Source organism: Halichoerus grypus, chromosome 13 (genome assembly GCF_964656455.1).
Source record: "Halichoerus grypus chromosome 13, mHalGry1.hap1.1, whole genome shotgun sequence".
NCBI lineage: Eukaryota > Metazoa > Chordata > Mammalia > Carnivora > Phocidae > Halichoerus > Halichoerus grypus.
The window spans coordinates 73,564,940-73,578,531 of NC_135724.1; the positions used below are offsets into that span (position 1 = coordinate 73,564,940).

The 13,592-nt window shown below is 59.0% G+C and overlaps 2 protein-coding genes across 16 annotated transcripts in view; one reads left to right on the plus strand and one right to left on the minus strand.

Moving 5' to 3' along the window:
* The first annotated feature begins 3 nt into the window (after positions 1-3).
* RHBDD3 (rhomboid domain containing 3) lies at positions 4-5,496 on the plus strand. Of its 4 annotated transcripts, XM_036123110.2 has the most exons (7): positions 308-478; positions 663-811; positions 2,435-2,617; positions 3,255-3,638; positions 4,593-4,755; positions 4,845-5,132; positions 5,219-5,496. In XM_036123110.2, exons 3-7 carry the CDS (start codon positions 2,476-2,478, stop codon positions 5,394-5,396), a joined length of 1,155 nt encoding a protein of 384 aa, XP_035979003.1. In that variant the 5' UTR covers positions 308-478; positions 663-811; positions 2,435-2,475; the 3' UTR covers positions 5,397-5,496. The 4 variants fall into 4 exon arrangements, with proteins under 4 accessions (XP_035979004.1, XP_035979003.1, XP_035979001.1 ...); XM_036123111.1 differs by lacking the exons at positions 308-478; positions 663-811 and adding an exon at positions 4-138; XM_036123108.2 differs by lacking the exon at positions 663-811.
* A 250-nt stretch (positions 5,497-5,746) lies between these two features.
* The window catches only part of EMID1 (EMI domain containing 1), a 45,351-nt gene continuing 37,505 nt past the window's right edge, over positions 5,747-13,592 (minus strand). For 5 of the 12 annotated variants that reach the window (XM_078060809.1, XM_078060808.1, XM_036123100.2 and 2 more), the window contains one exon: positions 5,747-6,435. In XM_078060809.1, the coding sequence (XP_077916935.1) occupies positions 6,214-6,435 (222 nt within the window). In that variant the 3' untranslated portion in view covers positions 5,747-6,213. Of the gene's footprint in view, positions 6,436-9,760; positions 9,852-10,850; positions 10,936-13,592 lie in introns of all 12 variants that reach the window. The other 7 variants (XM_036123101.2, XM_036123098.2, XM_036123093.2 and 4 more) reach the window with 3 other exon arrangements.

Genomic DNA, 13,592 nt, shown 5'->3' on the forward strand with positions numbered 1-13,592 from the left:
AGGCCACGGGGGTGAGGGAAGGAGGGAAGAACCACAGATTTCTCGTCCTTCCCGCCCGCAGCTCTTGTCCTAATGCTCTCTAAAGGGCGCTGGACTTGACGTGCGGGCCAAAATAGCACAGAAGGGTCCGGAGCGGCGGTGAGCGGGTACTGGTATCAAGCCGGAGAGATTCTCCGTACAAGGCTAAGCTCTTCGGAATGGTTTCGTCCGCTGGCTCTAGGGACCGTCTGTGAAGAGTCTGCCTTGGAGGGACACGGAGGCCGGCGGGAGGGCTGGGGGAAGGGACCCGGGCCTAGAACAACTGCTGACTAATCGGCGGGCGGCGGGGGAGGGGGTGGCGCAGCGGCTCGGCCGGGGTCACGCGCCCGAGTGCAGGCAGAATGGGCTTGGGGCTCTCGGGCCTTGCCGGGAAGCTGGAGTCCCGACTCCCAGCCAGGGGCCCCACCCGGCATTCCGGGGGCGGGGGGCGCTCTCTGCAGTGAGTACCCCGGACACGTGGCCTGGGCCGGAGGGGGAGGGGAAGGGGGCGGAGGCGGGTGGGGTAGATGGGAGGCCCCGAAGGTAGAGCCCGATCCCGAGAACCCCTCCCCCCTCCCCGTAACGGTCAAGGTTGAGAAGGCCCTTTAATCTTAATCCCCCATCCAATACCCTTGTTTTTACAGAAGGGGAAACTGAGGCCCAAGGAATTTGGGTACTTTTCCTAAAGTCACAAAGCTGAGTCCGACCCACACCCTGGGACCCCCACTCTATCACTCGGAAGAATCTACCCCATCCTAGTCTTCTCATTCTGTCCTCCGAGCTTCCCAGTAAGGTAGGCAGGGCCTGATGGTGCACAGCCCCATTTTATTGATGAAGACATTGAGGCCCAGAGGGTTCCAGTTCCAGTTCTGTTTGTCTATGGGCAAGTCTTTCAGCCTTGTAGAGTGCCTATTGGCGGGTGGTTTTGAGGGTGCAAGAGGAGGCTTTCAGTGGGTGTCTTGGCTTTGGGCAAGGCTGGCATCTGTCTGCCTTCCTGGACTCAATCTAGTTTCCCCAGGCAGGTACCCAGGTCCAAGGAAGGGCAGGGCTCACCCAAATCTTTCAGCGGGACCTGGAGCCAAGCTAGAGTTTCTCAGTGAACACATATGGAGAACTTGGGGATGAGTAAGAGGAGGGCACTCCCACCTGCCCTCTGCCTAGACTTCCTGCCCAGGAAGACAGGCCAAGCTGTGCTTACTAGATAGCATAAGATCCATGAAGCAGGAGATGGGGCATTTGAACTGGGCTTCAAGGGGGTGAGTAGGAGTTTGCCTGTTGGAGAGATGGAGGGAAGGACGTTGCAGGCCAAGGAGCTTTCTCCATTTTTCCGGCAGGAAACTGACAGGTGGGTTTTGAGGCTGAGGTTGCCCTTGGCAAGGGAGCAGAGGAAACAGTCTTCCTGTCTCTCTGGGATTCTGCTGCTTGCCTCATGAAATCAGCTCACTGGGAGTCTTGACACAGGCCTGGCCAGGGGTGAGGGGGCTTCAGCAAGTCCTGTGCCTTGTGGGCCAGAGCTTGAACCAGCTAGGCTGGAGCAGCTGCTTCCATGCTGAGGCCTCCCCTGGTTGGACTAGCTGGTGGCTACCTCTACCTCCCACAGTCAGCTGGGATGGCTACAGTTTATCGAGCAGGAACTGTGGGCTGGGTCCTGCCTTCGTCCATTCCTTTTTCTCATCTTATGAGGAGAGGACTTTCATAATCCCCATTTTACAGATGAGGAAGGAGAGGCTCAGAGGATGGAAAACTTGTCCAGGGATGCACAGCAGGGAGCAGTGGAGGGGATCCTGGAACCTTTCTGTGAAAAGGGGGGCTAGGGCTAGAGGGGCTGTGCTCAAAGCTGGAGAGAGGGGATGACTCTGTCCAGTGTCGCTTTGTATGTACTCAGAGTGTGGGATTCCTGCCCCTCCTCCAGCCCTTCTGTCTCACCCCCTTCCTAATCTGCCTGCCCATTGGCTGGCCTCACCTCCTTCGTCAAGGGCAGCCGAGTCCACCTAGAGCTCTAAGGCTGGGCCCGGTGGAGGGGAGGAGTGAGGAAGGTGGCTGGTCTGCAGCTCCAGGGGGGAGGGAGGCAGAGGAAAGCTGGAGATGGCCCTGAGTTTGCCCTGGGGTGCTGCACCCCTCTTTTTGGGAGTCCAGAGCCCCAGTTCAACTTCCCTGGCCTTGTGCCTCCCACCCCAGGCTCTTCTTCAGAGCCCTTTTGGCTCAGCCCCTCCCCATCCTCACACACAGGCAGAGGGGATGGCAAGATGGCTAAGCATGTGGTTAGGATCTGAGCTCCTCTATGGGCGAGTTGCTGGGCCTGCCTCTCCAGCTTCAGTTTCTGCTTCTGTAAAATGGGGCCATCGGGAGGGTAGGTGGAAGGAGTTGGATAAAAATTGCAGTAGTAACTGTTGTTATCGTTTTCCTTTACCCCTAGCACACAGCCTCAAGACCACCCTTGACACCTTCAGCCACGCTATGCGTGCCCGAGGCCCCCCCGGCCTACCGTCCCCGGCGCTGCCTCTAGCCTCCTCCGTCCTGATGCTGCTCCTGAGCAGCCTGTGGCTGGTGGGGGCTGGCCCCAGCCTTGCCCTGGCCCCCGAGCTGCTGCCTTGGCAGGGTGAGGGCTGGCCCCTTAGGCCTTGGAGGAGGCAGGAGGCTTGCTCTAGGGCCTGAGACTGGCTCTCAGGAGCGCCATGCATCCTGCACCGGTCAAGCAGGGATAGGACCCAGTGCATGGGGGAAGGTTGGCCTGGGACAGGAGCGTGCCCAGCTCATCCGCAGCCAAGCAGGGAGGGCAGAGCACCCAGGCAGAGGGGCCAGCAGAGGGGTGGGAGCCTGTAAGTAGGAATTCTATTCAGATGGCTTCCCTTTTTGGTGGCTTTCCCTTAAAATAAGAACTAAGGCTTTCAGCTTAGTATGAGAATGTCGAGGAGGTGCTGGGAGTTTAAAGGGTGACCCCAGTGGAGTGCCTGCTTCCCAGCAAACGTTAAGTGACTTATCCACAGTCGGATTGCTCTTGGGAAGACTGACTGGTGGGCCCGGCCTGTTCTGGTTAACACAGCAGGAGAGCAGTCGCAGCATTTAGAAGCCCTTGGTCCCCTTCATGAGTAATTAAAGTGCTCGAAGTGGGCACTTTGGCTCCTGGGGAGAGGAGGCTGGCTTAGTGGGCATCCTGCAGAGGGTAATTGCCAACCTGGGCCAGCCTTGGGGGTTAGGGCCGCTAACCCGGCACATCAGCTCCTTCTCTCTCCCAGCGCACCGGCTGCTGACCCACGCCCTGGGCCACACGGCCCTACCCGGCCTGCTCCTGAGCCTGCTGCTCCTGCCCACGCTGGGCTGGTGGCAGGAGTGCCACCTGGGCACGCTGCGGTTCCTGCATGCCTCTGCCCTGCTCGCCCTGGCTGCCGGGCTCATGGGGGTGCTGCTGGCGGGCCTTGGGGTGTCCAGTGCAGCCGGCGGCTGCGGCTACATGCCGGTCCACCTGGCCATGCTGGCCGGGCAGGGTCACCACCCTCGCCAGCCCCAGGGGATCCTGCCACCATGGCTCCTGCCCTGGCTGCTGCTCGCCTTGACACCACTGCTCAGCTCCGAGCCACCCTTCCTGCAGCTGTTCTGTGGCCTTCTTGCTGGCCTGGCCTGTATCCTTTGCCGGGGCTCAGGGCCCGTGTGGACCTGGGTTCCGTGGCTGGGCCCCCAGGGTGGCCGGGAGGGAAGTGGCACAGGGGGCTCAGGCCCAACAATGTTGGGAAGTGGCTCAGACGCATTCCGGGAGCATCTCCGGGTTCTCTAGCCAGGCTCCGGGCAGGGGGTGCTCAGGGCCAATGACCAGGGGGAGGTGCCAACTACCATTTAAAGGGGAGCCCATGGGGGGCCGGGGTGGCCCAAGCAGGCACCCAACCTGGCCCTCCCCAGTGGGGGTAGCATCTGAGGTACGATGTGCAGGATGAGGGGATCAGGGGAAGAGAAGTGAAAAAGAGAGCCGGCCAGGCAGGAAGTACAAGGCCAGGGTGGGAGGGAGCCTGGGGCTCAGCGCTGAAAGGGGGAACACCTGTGGTGCATTAAATACAGGCTTTTGCTTCAAAGATGCTTCATGCCTGTTGGGGGAAAACAGTGCCTTTGGAGAGAACAGTGGGCGCAGGCTGACCCCCCTGTGGTGTTTTTGGGCCTGGAGACACCAGCTGCCCAGCCTGGCTGAATCCTGGCATGGGGAGTATGTCGCCCTGGCAGAGGGCAATGGGGCGGTGTCAGTGGGCCCCAGGGTGGGCCTTGAGTCGGACCTGAGTAGTCTCACGGGGCTCTGGGGACGGAGCAGGCGGGAGGGGGGGCGGGTGGCTGAAACGGGGGGGAGACCGCTTTTGTGGGGAGATACACCTGGCTTCGCCTGTTACATGCTGAGTAGCTTCTGGTGGGTTCCTTTCCCGAGGGCCTCCACTTTTCCCGAGAGCTGACTAGGGTGAGGAGACACAAGGGAATGGCTGGCACACACTGGGCCCGGGGCCTGGCATGCAGTTTGGATCTCTCCCGGCCCCCCCCCCCCCCCAGCTGGCTGGTTTTGGTTTTCCTTGACCAGCCGCCCTGCCCTGGGCAGCCAGACGCAGCCGGGGCCTTCCAGTGGCTGGAGCTGTCGGACCGGCGGCTGCAAGCACTGCAGGAGGGCGTCCTGTGCAGGGCCCTGGCCGGGTGCTGGCCGCTCAGACTCCTTCCTACCCCGGGCGGCCGGGCCGAGCTGCCCATCACCCATCCCGCCGGAGTGAGGTGAGCGCGACACTGAAGACACCGGCCCTGCTGGCAGAAGCTGTGGCGGGGGCTGGCAGTCAGGCCCTCTTCTGCTTCTGCCCCTCCAGGCCTCCCACCCCTGGACCTCCTTACATGGCCTCCCCTAGCCTCTGGTCCCGCGGTGAAGGCTCGGCCCAGCGCCCCCCAGGCCTGGAGCCTGTGCAGCCGACCTGGGAGGGCTCCTCAGAGGTGGGCCTGGCCTGGGCCGGGCCCAGCTTCCCCCCAGGGACCCCGCTGTGGGCAGCCCTGGATGAGCAGATGCTGCAGGAGGGGATCCAGGCCTCACTCCTTGACGGGCCAGCCCCGTGTTCTGAGACCCCGCTATGGCTGCCTAAGTCGTCCGTCTCCTCTCTGCGGTAAGGCGGGTGGCCCGGGGGGGCGGGGGGGCGCCCTGGGGCAGGGGCTGGAGGTGGCCCTGACGTTCCCTCCCTCCGCCCCCCAGGCTGCAGCAGCTGGAGCGCATGGGCTTCCCCACAGAGCAGGCGGTGGTGGCACTGGCAGCCACAGGCCGAGTGGAGGGTGCCGTGTCGCTGCTGGTTGGCGGGGAGGTGGGCACTGAGGCCCTGGTGACGCAGGGGAGGGGTGGGCCCGCTCACCCTGAGGGTCCTGGTCCCCCCTAGCCCTGTCCGCCTGAGAGTCGCGGTGTGGTGCGGGAGAACCCCTCGGGCACCCCACGCTGGTACTGTTCAGAATAAAGACTAGGTCATTTTTCAGCCTGGACCTCCTTGGGGGCAGCTGTTGTCTGACTCTCCTGTGCTCGCAGCAGGGGGGAGGGATGAATGAATGCGCAGTGAAGGAATGACCCATTACAGGAGAACAGCTCCTTGATGTGTGGAGACACACCTCCCCCCCCGCCCCCAGCCCCGTGTTGTGTGTGGGCAGGGAAGGCCACCGAGGAGAGGGAAGGGGCTCCTGGCCCAGCCCAGCCGCACCCCATCTAAGCACACACTGAGACCAGGCCAGTGGGACATCCGGACATCAGACTGGGGGCCTTTATTGGCTGGAGACCTCTACCTCCAGGGGGCCCCTCCCTCTCCATGCCCCCACCCCCACCTGGGACATGGGAGGGGCTGGGGGCTGCAGGGGGGCAGGACCTATGCAAGGAATCCCCAGTGTCCTGCCTGTTGAGCTCAGGGTGGGGACCCAGCACCAGAAATCAAGGAGAGGAGGGGTACGGTGGGCTCCCCGAGGTTTGGCTGGGGAGGAGGGGGTGGCAAGCCTCGAACCTGCCCCCCATCCCCTGCAGGCCTGCATCATCCTACTTCACAGAGGGAGATGGAGGCCCAGGGCCCTGAGCGAGGCCTCACCTCTTGCCTGGGCTGCCCCTCCCTCTCAGTCCACTGTCCCTTCTCAGCTTCATATTAGGCTTGCATGGGGAATCAGGACCAAGACTTGCCCATCCCAAAGGCCTAGGTGGCAGAAGGGACCCTGAGGACATTAATAAATATGGATGGGCGGTCCCTGGAGGCAGCTGGCCAAGTCCAGGCTGGGAAGGGAAGCCTGGCCTGGTGTGCCCCTAGGGCCGCCCCCGCCCTCAGCCTCTCTCGCTGTGGCTCCTGGGGGCCACGATCCGGTAGTTGGCCGCGTGTCCTCCCCTCTTGCCCCGCAGGAGGCTGGGGGTGCCTGTGCCGGCAGGGCCTGCCCCCGACCCCTCTGGTTCTGCCGGAGGGAAGGAGAGAGTCAGGGTTAGTGAGGTCTGTGTGAGGTGCCCGTCTCCCTTCGGCCCTCGGGGGGCTGGGGCGCTCGGTACTCTGCCAGGTGCACTCTGCCCTGGCGTCTGGGAGGCAGAGCTGTGAGAAAGAAGGGTGTTTGCAAGCTGGTTAGTGCCTCCCCTCTGCCCCCCGGAGTTATCAGCTCCCCACCCAGTGAGAGCACTCAGGGCCTCTACTGGATTTTCTCCGTCAAGTAAGGATCAATGAAGCTGCCATGTTTCCGAAATGCTTAGCACGGAGCGAATGCTCCATAAAAGTAGTTCTTTCCCACATTTTGGGGGCAGAGGCGTGCCCTGAATCATCCCTGTTTCAAAGCTGGGTAAGCTAAGGTCAGGGAATAGACTCACTCTCCCCCTCTCCTCGGGTGAGGCCACGTGTGGTGGGGAAGAGTTTAGAAAGGCCAGGCTCTGCCACTGACCTACTGACAGCTTTGGGCACGTCTAGTCTCTGCCAGGGCCTCAACTGTCTCATCTCTAAAACCAGGAGGGATAGTTCCAGATGTACTCTGAGGTCCTGGCCAACTCCAGTAATTATTGAAATTAGTTCTCATTTGGCCCCAACCTGGAAATGAGCTGTCCCACAAGAGTGAAACTAAATAATTGGCATTCTTGCCACCTGGAAAACTCTTACTCATCCTTCAACACCCAAGCAAGGCCTACCTCCTTCAAGAAGTCTTCTGCCGCTAACACTTCGGTCCCCCTCTAAGTTAAATAAGTAGGTCAGGTAGGTCAGGATGGGCTATTTTTCCAGGGGGAGAGGAACACTCAAAGAGCAGAGCCCCAGGATGGGGGACTTAGCTGAGCCTCCAAAGTCCTGTTCAAAAGGACAGACACTTGGACTCTGGTGAGCACCAGCTTCCCACTGGGGCACTGCCAGGGGAGTGGGCTATACCCTCCTAATCCTAGCTGTCTAGCACTCTGACCCTGTGTGCCCCAGCCTCCCATACACCTCTGGGCTGAAATTTGGGGCCCCTGGGACAGACAGGTGTGTGTGGTCACAGTCAAGGGAGATTTCATGCCCTAAATCAGGGAGCTCAGGCTCCAGCATCAGCTAGGGCCAAGTCCTGGCCCCACCATGTACCAATGATGTGGTCTTGGGCAAGTCACAGAATCTCTGAGCCTCATCAGCAACATGGGGATAACACCGTGTCATACCCCTGTGGTAAGGGTTTAAGGTGACCAGGAGTGGAAAGTGGTTTTCCCATGCTGGATTATTATGGTCACTAGGTGTGTTTTTGACCCAGCTCTCCTGCAGGCCTGGCCACTGTGAGTTGGTCATGAGATGCTACTCTGACACAATCAGATTCAGGGCCCTTGGTTTCCCCTGGGCCCCACTCAGGGCCTGGCAGAGCAGAGGTGTCCACGAACTTTTGCTGATGGAGCAAAAAGAGCCAGTGCTTTTGAGGACAGACCCACGGTGGATCCCTGGCCTCACCACTACTATTGCTGTGACTCTTGAGGAAATCACGTGAGCTCTTTGTACTTCTGTTTCTTCATCTGTGAAATGGGCATGGTGTCACCCACCCAGCAAGCTTGTTACAAGGGCTGGATATAAATCCCCCAGCCCGGTGGGCTGGATGTGTGATGGCTGTTACCATCTCCTCATTACTGATTATAACCTAAACATGAGAGCCCAATCTGGGTCTTTAGTTAGCACCTGCTGTGTACAATGGACAATGGGGAAAGTTCCTTCTTCTCTGCTTCCCTCCCCCTCCCCTCCCCTTCCAGGCCCACAACTCGAGCTGGCTTGTGGGGTCACTCTCCCAGGCTGGTGGCCACAGCGAGGGGGCGTGGCCCTTCTCAGGTGACCAGCACTCCCTCCCTGGGCTGCTGGATACAGAGGTGACTAAAGTGGAGATGGGCCACAGGTCCAAGGCTACAGTGTGTCCTTTCTGGGTCCTCTCCCTGCCCTCCCGAGAGGAGGTGGGGGACACCTGAAAAAGCCTGGGATTTGGCCCTTGGGCCCTGAACTGTAAGAGGGGGAGGAGGTCTGGAAGGTGGCCACTGATGTTTCTAAAAGTTAGAGAAGCCCCGTGGCAAGGTGGGAAGAGCTTGGGAAGCCTACCACACACTCTTCCAGCCTCCAGGCCTTTGTCCACACAGGACTCTCTGTCAGGGCTGCCCTTTCTGTCTTGTGCTCACACACTCACAGGGATCTTCCGTGACCCAACGCAAGTGTCCCCTCTGCCAGGAAGGCTTCTCCACGCTGCAGCCGGAGGGGATTGCCGCTCACTCACATCCTTTGGTGCTCCTGTCCCCCATGGCCCACATCTCTGTAGACCCTGAGGATTCCCCCTCACTTGATGGGCCCAGAGTGGCCACCCTGAACTGGCACTCAGTAGGTGTGCCCTACAGTTTTGCTGAATGAAGGAGGCTTGGCTGTCATCCTGGCCCTCCTTCCTGCTCGGGGACTCAGTTTCCTCGTCTGTAAAATAGATGTGAAGTTGGACATGATGTCCGAGGCCTTTGTGCACTGATGTACTAGGGTTGGGCTGTGAGATGGGGCGGCTGGAGGTGGGAGGAGGGCGGCCGTGGGGGCCTCTTCCAGCCTCCAGGCCTTTGTCCACACAGGACTCTCCGTGGGTAGGTGAGGACTGGAGCTCAGCCCTGAGGGCGGCCAATCCCTGCCTCTCTCCACGGCCACCCACAGGCTCGGGTTTAATGGGGAGAACCCTCCTTAGCCCCACCATGAAAAGCCAGGCACCGGGAGGGGTGCTGCCCACTTGGTGTCTAATCTCCTTCCATGCCTTCTACCTCCCTTCAAGAGCCTTCTCAAACTGGGGCCTGCCAGGTTCTCTAGCCTCAGCTGTCACTCCCTCGCAACCTCACAGAACAGTCTAGCCTCTTGGCTTTGGCTCGTGCTGTCCTCTGCCTGTTTACTCCTGCTCGTCCTTGCTTTTCAGGTTCATTTAGAGGATACCTCCTCCAGGAAGCCCTCCCTGAGATGCCCTCCCCCACACACCCCAGCCTGGGGCTGGGGCACTTCTGTGCTCTCATAGCACTCACTCCACCGTGGCGTTCCTCACCCCAGGTTTAACAGTTCCAGGGTGACCCCCGTGCCCCTGCACCCTACACTCCCCGACAACAGGACTAGGTCTGTCTGACACCGTGTGTCAGACACAAGGTGTCAGGCCCCGTCTGTCTGTCTGCTGGCTGGCCGGAAGGACTAGAGAAGGAGTGTCTGCTGGCCTAGGGCCACCAGTGGGAGGTGACTTCTGTGTCCCTGGGCCCTTCCTGGAAGGGACCGCCCCTACCTGCCCGCCCTGCCGTTACCTGGCCAGATGATGGCTTCCAGCAGGGTGACTCGTCTGGCCAGGAGCTCCAGCTGAGCCTGCTGCTGCAGGAAGCTCTGTAAGCTAGGAGCCTGATGGGAGATCAAGAAGAGCAGACGGTGCAAGTCCGGCCTCCGAGGGCTGGGCCGGGGAGCCGAGGGCAGGGTGTAGGGGCCAGGCACCGGCCAGCTTCGAGGCAGGAGCCCGGGTGTGAGTCTCTATCGAGACCTCGGTCTCCCCTTCTAAGTGGGGACGGGGCCTGCCTGGCTCCTCAAGTGAGCAGATGGGTGGCAACATTGGTGGGTAAGTGCCTGGGGTGGGGGTCTGGCTCTCTCCCTGAAGGGACTTGCAGGATGGGTTAGGGGGACCAGAGGGGGACCTGCAGCTGTAAGGGAGACACTTGGGGCTAGGAAGGCCTGCCCTGTGGGGGCCTCTGGGGGCTTCTGGGGGAGGGGAGGTCGGAACTAGTGGGGGCTATAGTACCTGGAGTACCCTGGGGCCTGAGCCTGGCTTCGTCACCCACAGTCCCCTGCTCTTGTGGAGTCTAGCTCCATGACCTAGTGTCCTGTGGGCTTGGAGACTGGCTCTGTTACCCATGATTTCTGGAGAGCTGAATGAAGCCTGACTTTACTACCCATGACCCCCTGCTCTGCTGCAGTCTGGCTCTGTTACCACAATCCCCCCTTACTTTATTACCCACGATCCCCTGCTCTGCGGCAGTCTGGCTCGGTTACCCACAACCCCCTGCTGGTCTGGAGTTTGGCTCCATTGCCCCTAATTTCTTCCAAATTCAAAATCTTTAACCTCTGCTTCCCCTGCAGGCCTGGAAGCCACATTACCCACAATGCCCGGAGGCCCAGGTCTGACCACAGAGGTGGGGGGCCCAGGTCTCTAGGGCCCCCTTTTCACTTGTGGAAGAGGGACCAGCCATCAAGGGATGGGTGGCCTTGCTCTCTCAGGTCCTCACCTGCCTAGGGCAGGCACCTTCTCCAGCCTCATGGCTGGGTCCAGGCAGCTCCACCCCCGGAGGGCCTGGGGAAGGCTAGCGGGTGGGGGCTGGGCTGTCTGTCCGTCTGTCTGTCTCTACTCACCATAGAGCCCAATCATTGTTTCCAAGATTAAAACCCTCTCAGCTAAAATCTTCAAAGCCTCGCGTAGTTGGTGCAACCCCTCCCCCTGCGGAGGAAAGAGACAGATGCAGCCGTGAAGGGGGCAAGGGAGGGGGCCCTGCAAAGCTTGTTGGTGGCCCATGCCCCACCCTGGACATGCACCTCAGCCCCGCACCACCTGCCACAGCCCAGGGCCCTGCGGACAGCCAGGATAAGACCGGGAGAGGACGGGGGCAGGGGGGTGGGGCAAGACAGGTGGAAGCAGCCCCCTCAGTAAGTCCTGATGGGTTCCAGCTGGCTGCTCTCTGCCCACACCCCTGCACGGGTGGCAAGGGGTTGCCGATCCTCAGGGGCTGCGCTGCCATCCCAGAGCCTGCCCTGGAGACTGTCACGGGGCGCCCCTGAATCTCTGTTGCCTGACACCTGCATGATTCCTGCCCCATCCCTAGGCCACATGCACTCTTGTTTACTTACTAGTCTTTAAACTGAGTCACTTTTTGCCTTAATACTACATTAATCTCACTCTAATGAATTCCATCAGTGGGAACAGGCTACTGACGGATATCCTTTCCATTCACATCAAAATGAATATGTACAAGTAAAATTAGAAAATGTTTGAGTGGCATCACTTTTGGGAAGTTGTGCTTAAAATGCTGGAAAAGCTGAGGCTCAGGCCCAGGTGTCCACTCTCCAGCCCTTCTCACTTTGGGCTCATCCCTCCCTGGGCTCGGACTATTCCAGGTCCATATTCTGCATGTCCTGGAATCAGGCCCCCAACCCCACCCTCCCTTCTAAGCAGTATCTCTGGGTCTGCAGCCCCCAGGCCCAGGGATGTGGCAGTGGGCCCCCCAAAGCCCCTCCCCCACCCCCACCCTCCCAGCCACAATGTCAGCTGGCACCCCAGGCTCCTGCTAGTCTTCACTTTCACTTCCAATTTGTCTGTCCTTTCCTTCCCCAGCACGGGGTCCACGGTCGGGCTGAACGTCCACACTCCCTCACTCCTTCCTCTCTCCTAGTCCAGACTCAAGCTAGTTCCGGAATGTTGATATCTTAATTCCAATAGAGCACCAGGACAGCAAATAGAATGATTCCAGCCCTGACATATCTGGGAGTCTCTCTCAGCGGCCTTTACTTAGTACAGACTAAATAAAGGGACGGGGTAGAATATGCCTATTGCTACAACAGAGATCTGACCCTTTAGGGTTCACCAAAACCTCTAACAACTGAGAGTCCGCCCAACATGTCCGTGAGCCTGCTGTAACATTGCTGGGACTGTCCATTATAACCCAGCTGTCCTGGCCGCATCACCAGTTTGGGGCTACCCTCGGGCTACTAACTGGCCACTGCAGCCTAATGGCTAGGGTCACCGTGGGCCACACACCAAAGTAATCACTCTTCAAGTATTACAGGAGCAGGCTCTAAAAATAGATGACCTTCAAAAATTACATTAAGCCACTCCGGGCATGGACGGTGGGACAAGCTGACATCCTGAATGTCCTGGAAAGATGTAATTAAGAGGGTGTCCCCTGGTGCTCCTGCCAAGAGCATTTAACTGCATCTCATCACCAAGAAACAATCAGACAACTCTAGATGGCGGGATATTCACAAAAAGACAAAGTCAAGAGAAAGAAGAAAAGGACAGGGACTGTTCTAGATGACAAGGCACTAGAGATGCAACAACCAAGTTCAATGCATGAATCTTGATTAGATCTCAGATTTAAAAAAAAAATAGCTAAGGGGCCCCTGGGTGGCTCAGTCAGTTAAGCGTCTGCCTTGGGCTCAGGTCATGATCCCAAGATCCTGGGATCGAGCCCTGCATTAGGCTCTCTGCTCAGTGGGGAGTCTGCTTCCCCCTCTACTCCTCCCCGCTGCTAGTGTTCTCTCAAATAAATAAATAAAATCTTAAAAAAAAAAAAAAAAAGAAAATTAGAGAAAACATGTCCAACTAAGTCCTGCTATTTGGATCCCTTCCAAGATGGGTGGCCTGTTGTTTGCACTGGTAATGCCCCAGTCCCCTCTCGGCCTGGATTGAATATCCAGGGCCTGTTGGACACCCCCACTCAGCTTTAACACAGACAGCTCCTAGTTTCCCTGGACAGAACCCAGTGGGGCTGCTTCTCCGGGCTCTCTACTGTAAAGTTTGCCTTAAGGGCTTGCTCCCCCTCACAGTCAAACCAGCACCAAGTATCGCTTAGTCTATGGACATCCATCTGTCCTCACCGTACCCCCTGCCAGTTCCAGCCCCCACAGTCTCTTGCCAGGATGACCACAACAGACTCCTGCCTGGCGTCTCTCTTTCTGCTTCTCCCGTATTGCCCCCTCCTCCCATCTATTCTCCACACGGCAGTCAGAGGAACTGTTGGCAAACAAAAATCTGACCGTGTCCCTTCCCTGCTGTTAAATACTTCAATGACTCCCCACTGTCCGCAGGACAAAGTTCAAATTCCTCAGTATGGCCTCCTAAGTCCTGAAAGCCTGTTTGACCTCCGTCTCACCCCTTGACTGTCATACTGTACCATGCCAAGTATTTGCAGCTCCTTGAATACCCCAGCCTCACTCCAGCCCCAAGGACTTTGAACATGATGTTCTCTCTCCTCTGCTTGAACACACTTTGTTTGGTTAATGCACCCTTCAGGCCTCAGCCCCCATCTCCTCTTCCAGGAGGACGCTAAATCCTCCCCCATCACAGCTGAGCCATCTCTGTCCTGTTGCCGCTGGTTACTG